At 39.9% G+C, this 16,129-nt stretch overlaps 1 protein-coding gene across 1 annotated transcript; it reads left to right on the top strand.

Annotated features, from left to right (window-relative positions):
• LOC8067733 (two-component response regulator ORR42) lies at nucleotides 633–1,773 on the top strand. The gene is made up of 3 exons (XM_002447454.2): nucleotides 633–681; nucleotides 1,195–1,414; nucleotides 1,588–1,773. Exons 2-3 carry the CDS (start codon nucleotides 1,202–1,204, stop codon nucleotides 1,771–1,773), a joined length of 399 nt encoding a protein of 132 aa, XP_002447499.2. The 5' UTR covers nucleotides 633–681; nucleotides 1,195–1,201.

Raw genomic sequence — 16,129 nt, 5'->3', positions numbered from 1 at the left:
GCCCGCTCACAATATTTGGCAAACCAGTTGTTATTTTCTCCAAGAGTGGTAACCAGTTATCTGCGTGTACTACCTAACGAGGCAAAGAACCAAACCAAACAAAATTTAGGATGCAGGGCACCATCCTGCTGGATTTGCCTGGAATAACAAGACGGATATGCAAGATGCAGATCGTCCCAATGCACTCTCCAAATCTGCATCTTTGCAAAAGCAAATCTCTTGTGATATCCTTGAAATCCCAGCGGCCACTTTCTTCACAAATCCAATCAAAATTTTAATGAGGAATCTCTCCAGATTCATCCAAAACTGGAGTCGAATGAAGAATGGCTATAGCTTTGATTCATGCGCCAGCGGCCTGCTCATCACCATGGCGGATTCACATGCAACGGCCAGGAGTGAATTCATCAATAGCTACATGCCATATATACACGTGTCAGATCCTAAGGGACATAAGATCTTACATTTTGATCTGGAATGAGGAGCGAATTAATTGAGCATATCAGATTTCCGATTCACATTTATTTGCAAGCAGTTACATGAAGATCTTTTAGATTTGATCTGGCAAACTTTTACCCTTGGCTTCGCCTATAAAATGGGCCTGCGACTGTGATGTGCAGCACCCAAAGAGGCAGCCGAGTACCAAGAAAGAAACATACCTGTGCATCATCGTCTGAAGTCAAGGTTTGGTCCTGAATTCCTTCTCTTTGTTTTAATATTTTCTCTAGAATGTGTACAGTTCGTCTAGATTGTAGTCGTTGCTAGTGTACTTTATTATGTGGCGTAGCTCTAAATGGCTTTGGCTCCTTGCTGTAGTGTGTGGTGGAGACGAACCTAAGAATAAGAATAGTAGTTTCACCGGCTCTGAGTTTATTTTTGGAGAAGGGAGAGAAAAATATTCACAGTAGTACACAGCGGAGCTGTTAATCTATATATATGTGTGTCATTCATTCTAATCTGCAATCATTGTTTGCACCGCTGTCCCATGGAACTACTGCAATAATCTATATATATGCCATTCATTCTAATCTACTGTAAAATATAAACATGTTTGCCGTTATTACATGATATGATACTGTGATTTGGAAATAATATATGTTGTACGATGCTGTAATCAAGTGGAGAATATTATGATTTTGCTTAATCTTCTTGAAATGAAGAATACTATTGAAATTGATATCCTTGTTTTGTTTGCAGTATCTTCATGGCATCCATGAACCAACGGTCTGCCCCAAGGGCATTAGTTGTGGAGGATATCAAAGTTGATTGTATGATTCTCATGCACATGTTGCACAAACTTAACTGCGAGGCTATTGCTGTTGAAAATGGGAAAGAAGCTGTTGACCTTTTCCTTGAAGGGAAAACATTTGACATTGTTTTCTCAGATAAGGATATGCCCATAATGTCGGGCCCTGAGGTATATATTTCAACTGGATAATAATAATAGATTTACATTTATTTTCTGTTAAATTTTTTCTACACATTCACACGTATCTCCAGGTGTCATACAAAAAATCTTTTAGCATATTTCAACTTACTGAAATTATTTTTCATTGACGAAAATATATTTATTTGTGGACCATTTGGCAGGCTGTGGCCAAGATTCGTGCCATGGGAGCTACTGAGGTGAAGATCGTTGGGGTCTCAGCAGATTTCGGTGGCCAGGAGGCATTCATGCATGCTGGTGCTGATGTGTTTCTGCCCAAACCAGTGAAGCTTGAGACTCTCGAGTCTATGCTCAAGGTGGTCATTAGCAAGAAGAACAAGAGCAGCTAGCTCATAATATTTGTTTGTGGATTATTCACATTTGATGCTTTATTGATAGGTTGCAGTTTTGCTTTGTCGGGGCGAGAACTCAAGTTGTAATAGTTTAAGACAAATTTGGATATTTTTTATGATAATTTATGTTCTAGGACAATCTGGTCTTTATCCCATTCAATGAATTATGTTGGGGGTGGTTGACCTTTCGGCTCGTCACTTCGTGTGGCGTGGCTCCTTAGCTTGTTTCCATGCCTTCATCTTGTCTTCCAGGTGACGCTCGAAGCTTCAGGCGTGAAGGACCCGGCAAGGCGACTAGAGGGAGGAGGTGAATGGGAGCCTAATCCAATTTTCTTATGATTTTGGCCGCTGTCCCAACACCGTCCAACCAAGCGCTCAAAACACAAAAAGCTAACCAAACACCATAAAAAAATTATGAAAAAAATTTGTGGAGAGGCTTAAGATATTGTGTGACAAACATCTCCACAAAAAATCATTTGAAATGGATATGGTTCGCGAAATGGACTAAGCTAGTTTCAAAAACTGGCTCAAGCTGATTTTCAGATTTCATCCCATGGAGAAGAAAAAGACAAAAAACAATCAAATGATTTCGAACGGACTTGAAGCTTAGTGGGGGGAGCCTAGAACAGCAAGGAGGAGATTTCCACAAAAAATGAGCTCAATGGGAGGAAGTAAAAAAACCCGGCTGAGCCAGTTTTTGCAAACCGCCTGGGCTAGTTTGTGCAGATTTCAGCAGAAATTCCTCCTAGAAAAATTCGAAATAAATTCAAATGAGCTCCAAAAAATCTCAAACTCTGTAGTGGGGTTACCTTGGGTGCATAGAATCTGTTCCGCAAAGATCATCACCTAGTCAAGGAATCAATGTAGATCAAAAAACCCATCAAAAGGATTGGGGTTTTCTCAAATTTTTCTCAAAGTGATGGATCTAAGTGCTCGTGAGTAATCTGCCCAATCCACTTGTTAAAGCTGTTCCTTAGAGGTCCTAGCGCAAATCCATCCACTTGATCACCCTCAAACCCACAGGAAATTGAAACCCATCAATAGAGTAAAGAGAGGGAGACCAGGAAGGAAAATCTCAAAACCAAATCATCTGTGAATCAAAGACTCACATCTTAGAGAAATGATTTCTTCAACCAGGTCCAATTCTTCATAGAGGAAAGATTAAAACTCAGAGAGTGGATTAGACATCCGCACTGAGGATCTCAATAGCAAAAACAAGAGACAGGAAACCTATAGACTGACTCTGCAAATTAAAACTAAAGAGATGGCTGCTTGGGGCTAGCCTGTATCTTATTTATAGAGCTATTACACATTCCTAGTAATGCCCTTATCTATTTTGCTGAACCACTTAATCCTAGAGGCATAATGGTCGATCCAACTTGTGATCCAATCATCCATTGGCCACGGGTCAGTCTTTCGGTCATCTTGGTCCCTTAGTCGAAGCCTCATGTTCTTCCTTCACTGCTCTCAGTCCATCAACATGACACGTCTCTAATTGACCTTAAATATATCCATCCATCGTCGTCGAGCTCTCCACATCTACACACCAACATAGCCAAGAGAAATATTGCACACGCACTCATGCAACGGTTAGTCTACAAACTCAACCAAAGCTGATCATCTCTGACAAAAACTCAACACACAAGGGCACAAACCCTATGTTTGCAAGGCAAAGCCCCTCAGAAGACGCGCAAGCCATTTGGATGAGACCTAGAAGCTTTGCCAAGATGAGGCCTGCTGAGAAAGTGATCAAGATATAACTAGGATTTAGGCTTGTAACGACCTGAGTTTCTTACAATATAGGCTCTCATTTCTACATGACCGAAGCAACTGAAGGAGCCTATGTGACGATTCCCAAGGCTCGGACAAATAGAATGGGATCCCTCTTAGCCAACTACTTATGGTTAAACATTGGTCAACCAAAAGTCAAACAAGCAAGAACCATCAGTAATTGTCTCATAAGGACACCGACATGGGCTCTTTATCTCCTCTGAAGCAAGACAAGGCACGTGTGAACCGAAGTAATTTGATTGATGTCACAAATCTATGACATTAGTTTCTAATGTCACAAATGTTTATGACAATCTTTTTGTCATGACTCTTGCACCATGCCACATAGGATCATAAAACGTCACAAAAACATCAAAAAACTAAAATGCAACCTATTAAAGACCATGTCGCAGGTGGACATATAATGGGCCAGGCCCAATTAGAGGGATTCGTTTTTGGGCAAGCCCAATTAGAGGGATTCGTTTTTGGGCCTAGCCCATTTATGATTTATGGCCCATTTGTTTTTTCATGATTCTCATTTATATTGTGTCAAGCACAACCCTTTTATGTGCCACATTTTTTCTTGGTCCATCGCATGACACATTTGTTTTTCCACATATCACGTGTTGTTTCAATAGCCCATGAACACATGTATGGGCTCAATTCTATAACGGAACCGACCAATTTATAAGTGATTAAGTCTAATAGTGACCAGTTTTGCAGTCAAACCATCAGATCCCGGTAGTCCGTAAAATCTTGAAGAATCTTAAACTTTTTAACCATACAACCAACATCATAATAAGTTCAGCGGTAGTCGTCCATACATTAGATAACATTCGCAAATAAGTCGATTACCTCAGAGTTCAAATAAAGTTATTACAATACCAAATCTTAAAGTGATAGAGGAAGCAAATAGTTTTCAAACCACACACACTTTGTTCCAATACAATGTTAGAGTCTGAGTATTTTTCACAACAATAAATAATAAGGTAGAATGACCACGCCGTTGGTCTATGCATCACCCATAGCTAGGTAGAGGCAGTTAATATAGTACCCGTAGTACATCTGCCCATCTGCAAAACAACATGGGAACAGAGCTCTAAGTACAAAATATACTCAACTAGACTTACCCGTCTTAAACCACAAATATGATACCAAGGATCATGTGAGGCTTTATAGTGGGCTAGCTTGACACACTTTTTGCATAAAGGCTTAAGTCACCAAGTAATTAGCTCTTTAGGTATTTAGCTCAAGTTAAAGATTATTAACCTGTCATCTAGATTAGCACCTATACTATAGTAATCACTTGATTCAATACAACAGTAGTACCAAATTAATGTAGCATTTATAGCTTCATCAACATACCATGACCACTAGTACACAGAGGTACTATACAGGTTGTTCGAAACCCCTTTGTACAGGCGGATTGACGAACCGCCAGTGGCTATAGGCATGTGGAAATAAAAGTTTCCATAAGCGGTTAACTGAGAACCGCCTGTAGAAATCATAACTGAGCCGTCTATATAGAGTTATTTTTATAGGCGGTTCTCATAAACACACCGCATGTTGTAAGATCTTCCAATTTAACCCAATTTCTAAATTTTTTCTGCAAACCCTATTTTTAATATTATATATATATATAATATATTATACAAATTAATATTTGAAACTATGTTAGGCTAGAGGATTCAACCAATGCAACATGCAATATATTTATATATACCATTACTTTGTACATAAAATTATATTAATTACAAACATCACACATCAAGTTTTTTGTTTTCAGACATATGAGATTTCACATCTGAAACCTCTGCTCTAATAACCCGATCGAGATAGCTTTAGCCTACTAATATCTCTTAGCGCTCTAAACTCAGGCTTTGCTAAGATGCTGGTCGGGTCGTGATATTTCCCTTCGGTAGGAATGGCTTCTCTCAAGAGGAAAGTGCAGAGGTCCTCAACTATGTTGTATAGAACAGCTTGAGTCACGCTCTTTGCCTTTTCCAACTCATGTTGCTGCTGAGGAAGTTAGAAACATCATAAATTTATAGTTCATAACACATGCTTAGCAACAAAAAATGACACAATTATATAAACGACTATTAGAGCATTATCTTAGAAGGGTTAGTTACATATCTTGCGGTCTCTCTCATGAACTCGCAGACGTAGAATCCACAGTGGACCGATCCGACTGGTTGCTTATGGCACTGATGTATAACGAAAAAGTGGATATTTATTAGTTGCAACATCGTCCTATGCATATTATATTTATAAAAAACAAAGATAGCTTGTGATATTTTGGTACGTACCGGCCATTTATAAAATAATCTCAATGGCTGCCCTGGTTCTAATGAATCGCACCTTCCACCTTTGATCTTATAATACCTATAGTCCCTAAAGTATCGAATACACAATCCTCAAGTTATTCTGAAACTCTTATAAAAGTAGGTATGAATATTTAATTTACTCAGCTTACCGTTCAAAGTGTGTAATGAATTTTGCATAACTTGAAGGATCATAGTCTGCAGAGGCTAGGACTAGCACACGTCCGAGACTAGGATTATTGAGGAGGCAGATCTAGTGGTCCCTGAGAGAATCGAATTTATGATGCAAGTGCCCATTGAAATTACTAATACAACGATGAATACAAACTGACACTTACCCAAAGTTGTATGGGGCCACAACACATTCTCGATCTTGATACTTGAGCAGTGCTAAGGCTATGTAGAGGTCGTACTTACATTCATAATCTAGTCAATTTTCATCTATTATCTTCTTACGCTCAGCGGGATCCAAACCTTGTAAGGAGTCGTGTTTGTCTCTGATTCTGAAGTTGTGCTGCTCCTCGCATATCTTCATTGGGCTTAGATACACAACCCTTTTACTGGCAGACCTATCCAGATCCGAACCGTACCACATCTCTTGTTGTTCAAAATTCATTATGCAAGGAGCACTTGTATGTTAGATGTTGAAAATTGATGCAACTCATAAATAATAACACAAGATAGTATGAGTGACACTTACAATGCAAACACGGTTACCAGCGACACGTCTAGTCTCTGAAGGTTCATCCTTAGCCACATGTCCTCGAAGGTAACGATTGCCTTTGTATGCTCACTGTTGAATGCTTTTGGTGGTATAATCACATTGATCGTGTCAATGCCTAGAGAAGTTGCTCTCATATACCAGTCATGCATCCTTTTTATACCAGCTAGGATCTTTTTGAGTTTGTCCCAACTAAGTAGTGGTCTACCTGCCTCATATTTAGTAGGGACAAATTTGTAATCATCCTTCATGGGTGGCCTGATATTGACAATAGGTGTTTCAAAGCTTTTCGGCGCCTCCTTCTCATGCTCTGCCAAGTCAACAAGTTTTGAAGTGTGGCTCCTTGCAATTCCGAACAAAAATAGGGCCGTACCAGCGGCCTTCTTCTTTGGCTCATACGGGGAAACCAATTTGGGGACCGAGAATTTTGTTTTCTTTGGTTGTGGTAGTGTCTTATCATCATTTTTGGGTGCTGGTGGTGTGGAAGATTGCGGTGTTGATGATGGTGGTGAAGCATGGGGTTTAGGTGATGGTGGTGAAGCGTGGGGTTTAGGTGATGGTGGGGGAGTGGGTTTTGATGGTGGCGGGGATGGTGGTTGAGGCATTATTGGTGATGGTGGTGGTGGGGATTGTGGATGCAAGATTGGAGAGGTTGGTGGAGTGGGAAGAGATGTGGGATGGGATGACTCCTGAGTCTACGACACTTCTTGGGGTGATGGTTCTGGTAGCTGAGACAGCAGGACATCCCGTCGAGGCCAAAGAATAAAATTCTTGATAGCTTGTCCCAGTTTCTCAATGCCCTCGGGACCGGGAATGTCTAGCATGTCGTCCTCATATCCTTGGACAACTGTCAACTCTTCCACCTTGCAGTAGTCCTCTGGATCTCACTACCATGGAATTGATGCCCTAGGATCGCAAGTCCAGTGGCTATTTCCCTTGTACGGTTATTGTTAAAACCATACCTTATGACTAGGGAGCAAGGCATAGGACTATCGATCTCATCAACTGGATAGCGGACCTTGTCTCCGATAGACGCAATACTGCTTAGGACGATCGGAGCTTGTTCTGTTGTTGTCGGGGCAATGACTAGCTGGATTTGAGGAGGCTGCTGGCCACTTAATTGGCTAGGCATTGTGGTCGCCAATCGCTACATCAACTCAGGAGGAGGATTGGAGAGGATTTTAGACATCACCTCTTCGACTTCTCTCTTAGCCTCCTCCTTAAAATAACTAGACATTTCTTCCTTGTAGCGATCCTGTTTCCTATACATTGCTTCCCACTCTGGTCCGAATACTTCTTTCCATCCTTCTTCGGATGAGATGCCTCGTACACGACCAGGATGCTCTGGGTTACCCAGAGCAACTGTAAGCACATCTTTCTCCCTTTGAGGCTTGAATTCACTCGCTCGCTGCTTCGCTGCCACCGCGAAAATATTCTTCGCTGCCTCTTTGACCATTGGGTCAGAAAATGATAAGCCAGACTTGGCGCTTCATCCTCTTGCTCCCATTGGGCAAGCTTTGCACTGGTAGCCACCTGTGCCTAGGTGGTGGTGGTATTTGTTCCTTTTTGTGAGCTCGGATTTGGATTCGCTCAAAGCTTTGAACTCTTCGGTACTCCTCTGCTCTAGAAACACCGCCCACTGACCAACAGAGATTTTTTGTCGGGTCCAACCCTTTCTTTGCCCACTTTGAATTCAACTCGGACTTGTAATTCCTAAACATGATTCCCCACTGCTTCAATGTGTACTCCTTTACTAGGTGTTCTAAACCCTAAGGTAAAACAAACTTTGTAAGTAGCTTGTCCCACATTCTTCTGATTTCATTTTGGTCCACTTTTGCCCACTCTCTGACTATGATGTCAATATGGTCCCTAACTAAGAATCCAAGTGCGTTATGCCAGTTAGGTAAGGCCTCTGGAGGAGCTAGGGGTTGTCCTATCGTGCTCACATCCTTAATTCTAAACGTTACTTTTGGAAACTGATTCAATCCTCTTTCACCTCGTTCCTTTTCCTGTCGTCAGTGTTCTCGATGGTTGTCTCCATCGTCGGTTCGGGTGCACCTTCATGTGTGAATTCTTCCTGGGATAGGATCTCTTTCAGTTCATTAAATCGAGATAACACCTCCTATTCATGTTAAAAGTTAAACATATAAATCATTCTTGTACATATACTGAGGGACATAAAAGTTTGAAAGATTTAATTATGGATGAGTAATTCACCTCATCTCCTTCTGGAATGTAATCAAGGTCACGTTCTAATTCACGATGAGTGTTCCTCTCTATGCGAGGATCTGGAATGTCGCTAGGGGAGGTCTCGTACAAAGGACTTGATTCACGTTCTTCTGCATGCTCCGTGTGGTCGGACCCTTGTGCTTGCTCAATGTTGTGTGACCCTTGCACCTTCTCTATGTCCGAACCTTTTTCTGGTGCTTGATCGATGCGGTCGGACCCTGACGCTTGGTTTGGGGTTGGAGAAGTCATCGTGATAATCTATACAAATAATTACTTAGCATATGCATCATGCATTATAAATAGTTGCATTATAAAGAAAGAAATAATAATTACTTAGCATTGTAAATTATTAAATATTAATTGTTTATTATTTATATATATATATATAATTGCATTGTAAATAATTGCATTATAAATAATTGCATTATAAAAAAGAAATAATAGCTACTTAGCATATGTATAATGTATTTACATAGACACTTAAACTAAACGTAAATATTAATTGTTTATTATTTTTATACATATATATATATATATAATTGCATTGTAAATAATTGTATTATAAATAATTGCATTATAAAAAGAAATAATAACTACTTAGCATATGCATAATGTATATACATAGACACTTAAACTAAAAGTAAATATTAATTGTTTATTATTTTTATACATACATACATACATACATATATAAAAAATTGCATTGTAAATAATTGCATTATATATAATTTTATTATAAAAAAGAAATAATAACTACTTAGCATATGCATAATGTATATACATAGACACTTAAATTAAAAGTAAGTATTAATTGTTTATTAGTTTTATACATACATATATATATATAATTGCATTGTAAATAATTGCATTATAAATAATTGCATTATAAAAAAGAAATAATAACAACTTAGCATATGCATAACGTATATACATAGACACTTAAACTAAAAGTAAATATTAATTGTTTATTATTTTTATACATATATATATATATAATTGCATTGTAAATAATTACGTTATAAATAATTGCATTATAAAAAAAATAATAATTATTTAGCATATGTATAATGTATATACATAGACACTTAAACTAAAAGTAAATATTAATTATACATCATATACATTTATTTAGGATAATTAATAATTATTTAGGACAATTATACATCATATAAGAAAAATAAAAAATAAGAAAAATAAAAAAACTAGCCACTGGTGGGCCGGCCCAGCTGGGCAGGCGGCCCACCTGCCCCTCCTCCCCCTCCCCCTCCCCCTCCCCTCCCCCTTGCCCTCTCCAAGTCAAATCTTGGATTTTTCTGAAAAGTCACTTTGACCGGACCTTTGGTAGTCTCAGATACAAAAGTCATGAATACAAAGTTTGTCCAGCTCATCAAGATACACATTGTGTGTAATGGTCAACTTTTCATGTGAGAGAGTTTTGACCACTCAAATTTTGAAATTTCAGATTTCCGCAGCTACACACACGTTTTCGAAACCCGAGACGTCCCCAACTCGAAAAGTCATGAATACAAAGTTTGTTCCACTCATCAAGATATACATTTCATACATAGGACATTTTTGCATTTGACAAAGTGTTACAAAAGTATAGTTCTAAATCCATAAGTCTCACATATAGTTTCATAAGGTTTGTGTGAGATTCAAGACTTTGTGACTAGAGTTTACCAATCCTTTCCCAAATGCTTGTTGACACTTACTAACACCACTTGGATACTAGGTTGTCATCTTTAGCATGGTGCCAGAGTGTACAAAGGTATTTATGAATGTAAAGGCTCTCTAGAAAAATAATCTATTCTATCCGCAAGCGCACAGATAAAATACCTCATTGTAGCATTTCACCAGGAAAAGTATTCTGGGTATCATTATTTATATTTTGCTTAAGAGAACGGCGAAAGTGAAAACAAGGGTAAAATCTATCAAGGCATAGACTAAAGATAAACTTGCAATGATATGATTACTAATGAGGAACTCCTCACACAGTCACTTCCTTTGGTAGGGGGTAAGCCATAATAATAAAGATAATGAAATATAAGCTCATGGGTAAATAACACAGATTAGAAATAGACTACTCCACATAAATGTAAGGTGACGTCGGATTAGCTAGAGAATGGATTCTAAGTATCTACTACCTACTAAGTCACAATCTACTCTAGTTATCTACAAGATTATATATAGCACAAAAGACTCTTCATTCATGTATAAGGAACATTGCTAAAGTAAATCAGAACATAGCAAGACTTACTCCGCAATACAAATTCTGCCTATCCTATCAACGGAGGGTGGACTATATAAGAATCAACGAAGCTGTCACCATCGTGAACTACCACACAACCCGGCCAATAGGATACATTTGCAGGTAAATAACATCTAAGCACCACGCCCACATGTGATCTACCACTTAACTCCTGCGTGTCAAGAGCTAAGCGCTTTGCAAACTTATACATTCATCAATCATAACTATATCAAATATAGAACTAGAGCAAACTAATAACATAATAAATAGAGACATAATACAATTAGAATAAAGTAGTAGAGAAAGATATGAAATAATACCAATCTTTATTGATGATGATCCGAAATCCAGAGCGTAGTGCTCTACATCTCTAATTCTATCTAATCAATCTAATAGAACTTGAAGGAATTGGGAGTAGCTAATTCTAATTCTCTGCGGGAGAGAAGTTCTAAAACCCTAACTTTGATGGCTTCCTCTGATAATGATTTCTCCTCCCCCCTAGGGTGGTGAGGCCTTGCTTATATAGTCCCCTCAGATGAATTTGGGCCATCGTATCAAACCGACCTTAATCGCACGGTTTTTCTTGATCATTAGAGGCAGTGGAGCATAATCCAGGAGACGGAGCCTGATTGGCTACTGCAGGTGGGCGGGCGCCTAAGGGGGTTGGGTGGGCGCCCTGCCCCCGGGCCCGTCTAGCCTCTCGTTCGCTCCCGTGACTTCTGGACTCTTCTTGGTTGAGGAAAATTGCACGACACGTAATTATCTCGTTGTAAACCCGATGTGTGGGCCTTCTCTCCATATTTTCTGATAACCCCCTACAGAAATAGACAAACACCAAAACTCGTGGAATTCTATCAGATAAAACCCTAATTCTAGGTGTTTGATTCATATTGATCCTTTTCCATGTTTAGTTGACGGTTGAATTTGGTACATAAGGACCGTCAACAAACTCCCCCAAGCTACCCTTTGCTCGTCCCTTGAGAAAACAGCTAAACTCAGATGGATCAGGAATTGCTTCGATGTTTTCTTTCCTGACAGGCACACATGCTTTCATATAAAATTCTCCTAGATTAGAGTGAAGTGTCAAGGGGCTTAGTACCTGCACTTAAGTCTTGAGTAATTGAAAGACAAAATAATTAAGTCAAGCACTATTCCTCTTGCCTATACTTCACCTTTGTTCTGAAGTTTTGCATAAGTTTTCAAAAATAAAGCTCAGAGTTCCCAGCTATGATTCTCTCAAGTCTCTCTATATGTGGTATTTGTGGATCCTTACAAAGATGTCACCTACCTATAGCTAATGGAATATTTAAGTGGAGCTCATAGGAGTGAAAAACAGCTTATACATATGTTGTCTAATCGAGCCATGGATCCAAAGGAACTCAGCATATAATTAAATTAAGATGTGCATGTGTGGTGGAGTAGATGATAGTGATGGTAAAAATGTATAAGTGATGATAAAACTTACTTCTCATTGCTCCTCATATTGCTATCTCTCCTCCTCTCTTGATCTTTGCTTTGGGAGAACATGGGCTATCTTTTTTTCTTCTTTTCTTCCTTTTTTTGGAGAGAGATAATAACAACACTTGGGACAGTGAGTGATAACAATATTCTAGCAGATTTTTGATGAATGGTGATGGATGGTATAATAGATGTGTGCAAGTGAGTATCTTGATTTAACCACATGAAAAGCTCCTAAGGGTCTACACAGCTCGATCAAACTCAATGTGAATATAAGTAGCAAAAAATATAGAAATTGTAGCAAGTATGGCTGTGGTAGGGATTTTCATCATGCTAGGAACTCATCATGTGATTTGCAAGTTTTCAAAATAAATCTCTACAACTTAGTGTAGTAGAAACAAGATAAACAGTAGCTCAAACTTTATATCATGTCCTTCTCTTACCTAGACTTTAGTTTTAGGTTCATGCTTCCCATAGATAGTAAATTTCAGTTTTAGTAATTCCTGGGAGAACTCTAATAAAAAACTAGGTACTTGAAAGTAAGAAAATAGAGCAACTGTTCATCATTTCCATCGTGCATCTTTTTGGTCTTTTTATTTTTCTAGAGATTAACACTTAGTAGATAAATAAAACGCACTTATCTACACACTCTTTTTATTTTGTTTTCATGTTTATAGAATGCAGTAAATTAAAGCAAGAAAATATTTATTTGTTTTTTTTGTAATAAATAAAACACTAAAACAGAAAAGAATAAATAAGAAGAGCAAATAAAAACTTACTTGATAAAACGGGGAGGAACTCCCCCAAGCTAGATGTAGTTGTCGGTCTTACCCAAGGTTCTAGTATCGCATTATGGCAGAGATGTTGTCGCTTATTGGAGTAGTGTCTTGCCTCAGGCCTTGCACTACAGTGGCTTGCTCCTGGTTCCATTTCTGCTGACTTCCAAGAGTCGTCCATGTTTCGCTTGCGTATTCTGGATGCCGAGGAGGGTGTTGTCGGTGCGGGTGAAGAAGACGCCGGCCTCTTGGTAGTAGTCGTTCGTGAAAGCATAAGAGGCATCGGAGTACCGTCCTGCATCAAATTGGGGCTGGGGCCTAGACCCTGAAGCTCCATATGGATCAGTGGAGTACCTGCCCGCACTAAAAGGCGGGTTTGCCCACTGGTGATCTTGGCCCTCCGGCCACGTCTCCTGTTTTGGCTCCTGCGGCTGAGCATGTCGAACCCAGGGGTCCCGAAGGACTCGGGGGTTGTAGTCGTGGTAATGCAGGTGCACTACTTCTTCCAGCCCGGGATCGGCTCCATACCAGGTGCGTTCTTGATGGGTGGCTATCCTTTCGGATGCCACGCGTTGTGGAGTTCTCTGGTTCACCGGTGCCGCTGAAATTTCAATCAAATAACTTTTTACGGCATAAAGGCCAAGGTTCGGGTTAGGTAACCGAATCTTGCCCTTGTTGTTGTAAAACATATACATTATATTCCCCTCCTTTTTCAGCATTCTTGCTTGCCTGTTCTTTAGCTGCTGGTAGACCTCTTTCTCCCTGTGGGTCTTGAGTCCAAGGTCTCCTGTCTTGAGGAGGACCTTGACTCGCGGACCAGATGAAGATGACGGGGGGCATCGGGTCGACGCTCATCTCTGACTGGTGCGAGGAGTGTCGGGATGAGCTCCTCGTACCAATGTTCTTGAGGGCCTTCCCCGCGTTCTTCACCTTCTTCATCATCCTGCCAACAAAAGTTGACACAAACACAACTAGTGGAAAATGTGAGAGAGAAAAATGTTAGTGGTCAGCTGTCCGAAATGTCAGTAGTCCAGGGGTTAGTCGTCCAAGACAAGTTTTTATTTTGGCAGCACCTCCCCCTAAACAACTTTTACTTCCACTCTAGACAGCGGGATCACTACTTACTAGGTGAACATTACTCTCTCACTCAAAGACTACCAACCTCCCTTTCAATCTTCTCTTTCTTTCCTCTCTCCTTACTCCATTACAAGAGCTCCTTCTCTAGAAACTAAAAACTGAAACTTGTGTGGTTTTCTGGAATGCTTGTGTGAAGAAGTTGGAGGCAGGAGGTGGCCTTTTATAGGCTGAAGGGGGGACAGGGCGGGCGCCCTCGGCAGGTGGGCGGGTGCCCACCTCTAGTGGCCATCCTGGTTGCCCTTTCTCCACTCCCTCCATTGCTTAGCTCTTACGCACAATAATGTTGAGTAGGTGGTGGTTGGACGGTGGAAAAATGCTGGTGAGTGGAAACATGTTGGTGGATCACATAATGTGATGGGATGTGTGTGAGGTGTGGTGTATGACATGTGGGACCCAAGGGGTGTGGGTCATGCTTCTAGAAGGTTGATATAAATAAATATAATGCAGGAAAAACTATGAGAATTCAAATTTATTCAAAAATGATCATGGAAAAATATTTGTGCCTCCACAATAATTAATAAGTATGGGTTGTTACACACCATAAATATTATTTATATGGGGCTTTTCATTATTATAATAATGCTATGAATAAATATGGATAATGCAAGAATTAAATATGAAAGAATTTTAATGATGCGGATAAATACCGATTTACCTCCCGGCGAGGGTTTGGGATTTTTAGGTCCCCCAAGCTGGACCTCCAAATCTTTTAATCTTCTAAATTACCTTCCTCCGGAGATGGTGTCTCTAGTGGTTCTTCTTCATGAACTTCCTTCACTGTAGAGTCTGTCTCTGGTCTGGGCTTGAATGTGAAGTGTTCTTCTTGTCCGTTTATGTTGAACTTGATTTCTCACTTTCCGACATCAATGTGGGCATTGGCAGTGCTCAGAAATGGCCTTCCAAGGATGATGGACACTTTTGAGTCGAGACTCATGTCTAGTACCACGAAGTCTACTGGTACAAGGAAATCTCTTATCTTGACTGGGATGTTTTCAGCGTTGCCCATCGGGTGTCGAACTGATTAATCTACTAGTTGCAGGCACATTGATGTTGGTTCTAGGGTTGTATGCTCAAGCTTCTTGTAGACTGATGCTGGCATCACACTGACACTTGCTCTGAGATCACAAAGTGCATTGTTGAAGTGTTGGTTTCCGATCGAGCAATCAATGGTGGGACATCCTAGATCCTTCTTCTTCCTTGGTGGTTTGTTGAGGATGGCCGCACTGCATTCTTCTGTCAGCTTGATAACCTCAGTGGTGGGCAGTGGTCTCTTCTTGTTAAGAATATCTCTGATGTACTTTGCATATGTGGGTACCTATATGGCATCAAGTAGAGGTATGTTGACATATAGTTTCTGAATGACCTCTACAAACTTACCAAACTGCTCATCCGACTGCAGTCCTCTGTTTCTTCTGGGAAATGGCAAATAGTTGGTGTCGTGAAAATCTCATTTCTCCAGTTCTTGGTGGTTGTAGCAGATCTTCTGCTTCAACTGGGCTTTCTTCTTCTATCACTGCTTGTTGCACTGGTGCTGATGTTCTTTGTTTCTCTTTTGGGTATGGGGGATCCCTGGTGGCTTTCCCTCCTCTAGTAGTTATGTTCTTTACCTGCTCAATGTTAGTGGCAACAGGCAATGCAACAACTAGCTTTATTAATTTAAGCTCTACCCTTTTATTAAGAGTGTTTTGCT

This window comes from Sorghum bicolor, chromosome 6, assembly GCF_000003195.3.
Source record: "Sorghum bicolor cultivar BTx623 chromosome 6, Sorghum_bicolor_NCBIv3, whole genome shotgun sequence".
Lineage (NCBI taxonomy): Eukaryota > Viridiplantae > Streptophyta > Magnoliopsida > Poales > Poaceae > Sorghum > Sorghum bicolor.
Note: the sequence above shows the minus strand (reverse complement) of the source record. Positions and strands in the feature narration are given on the sequence as shown.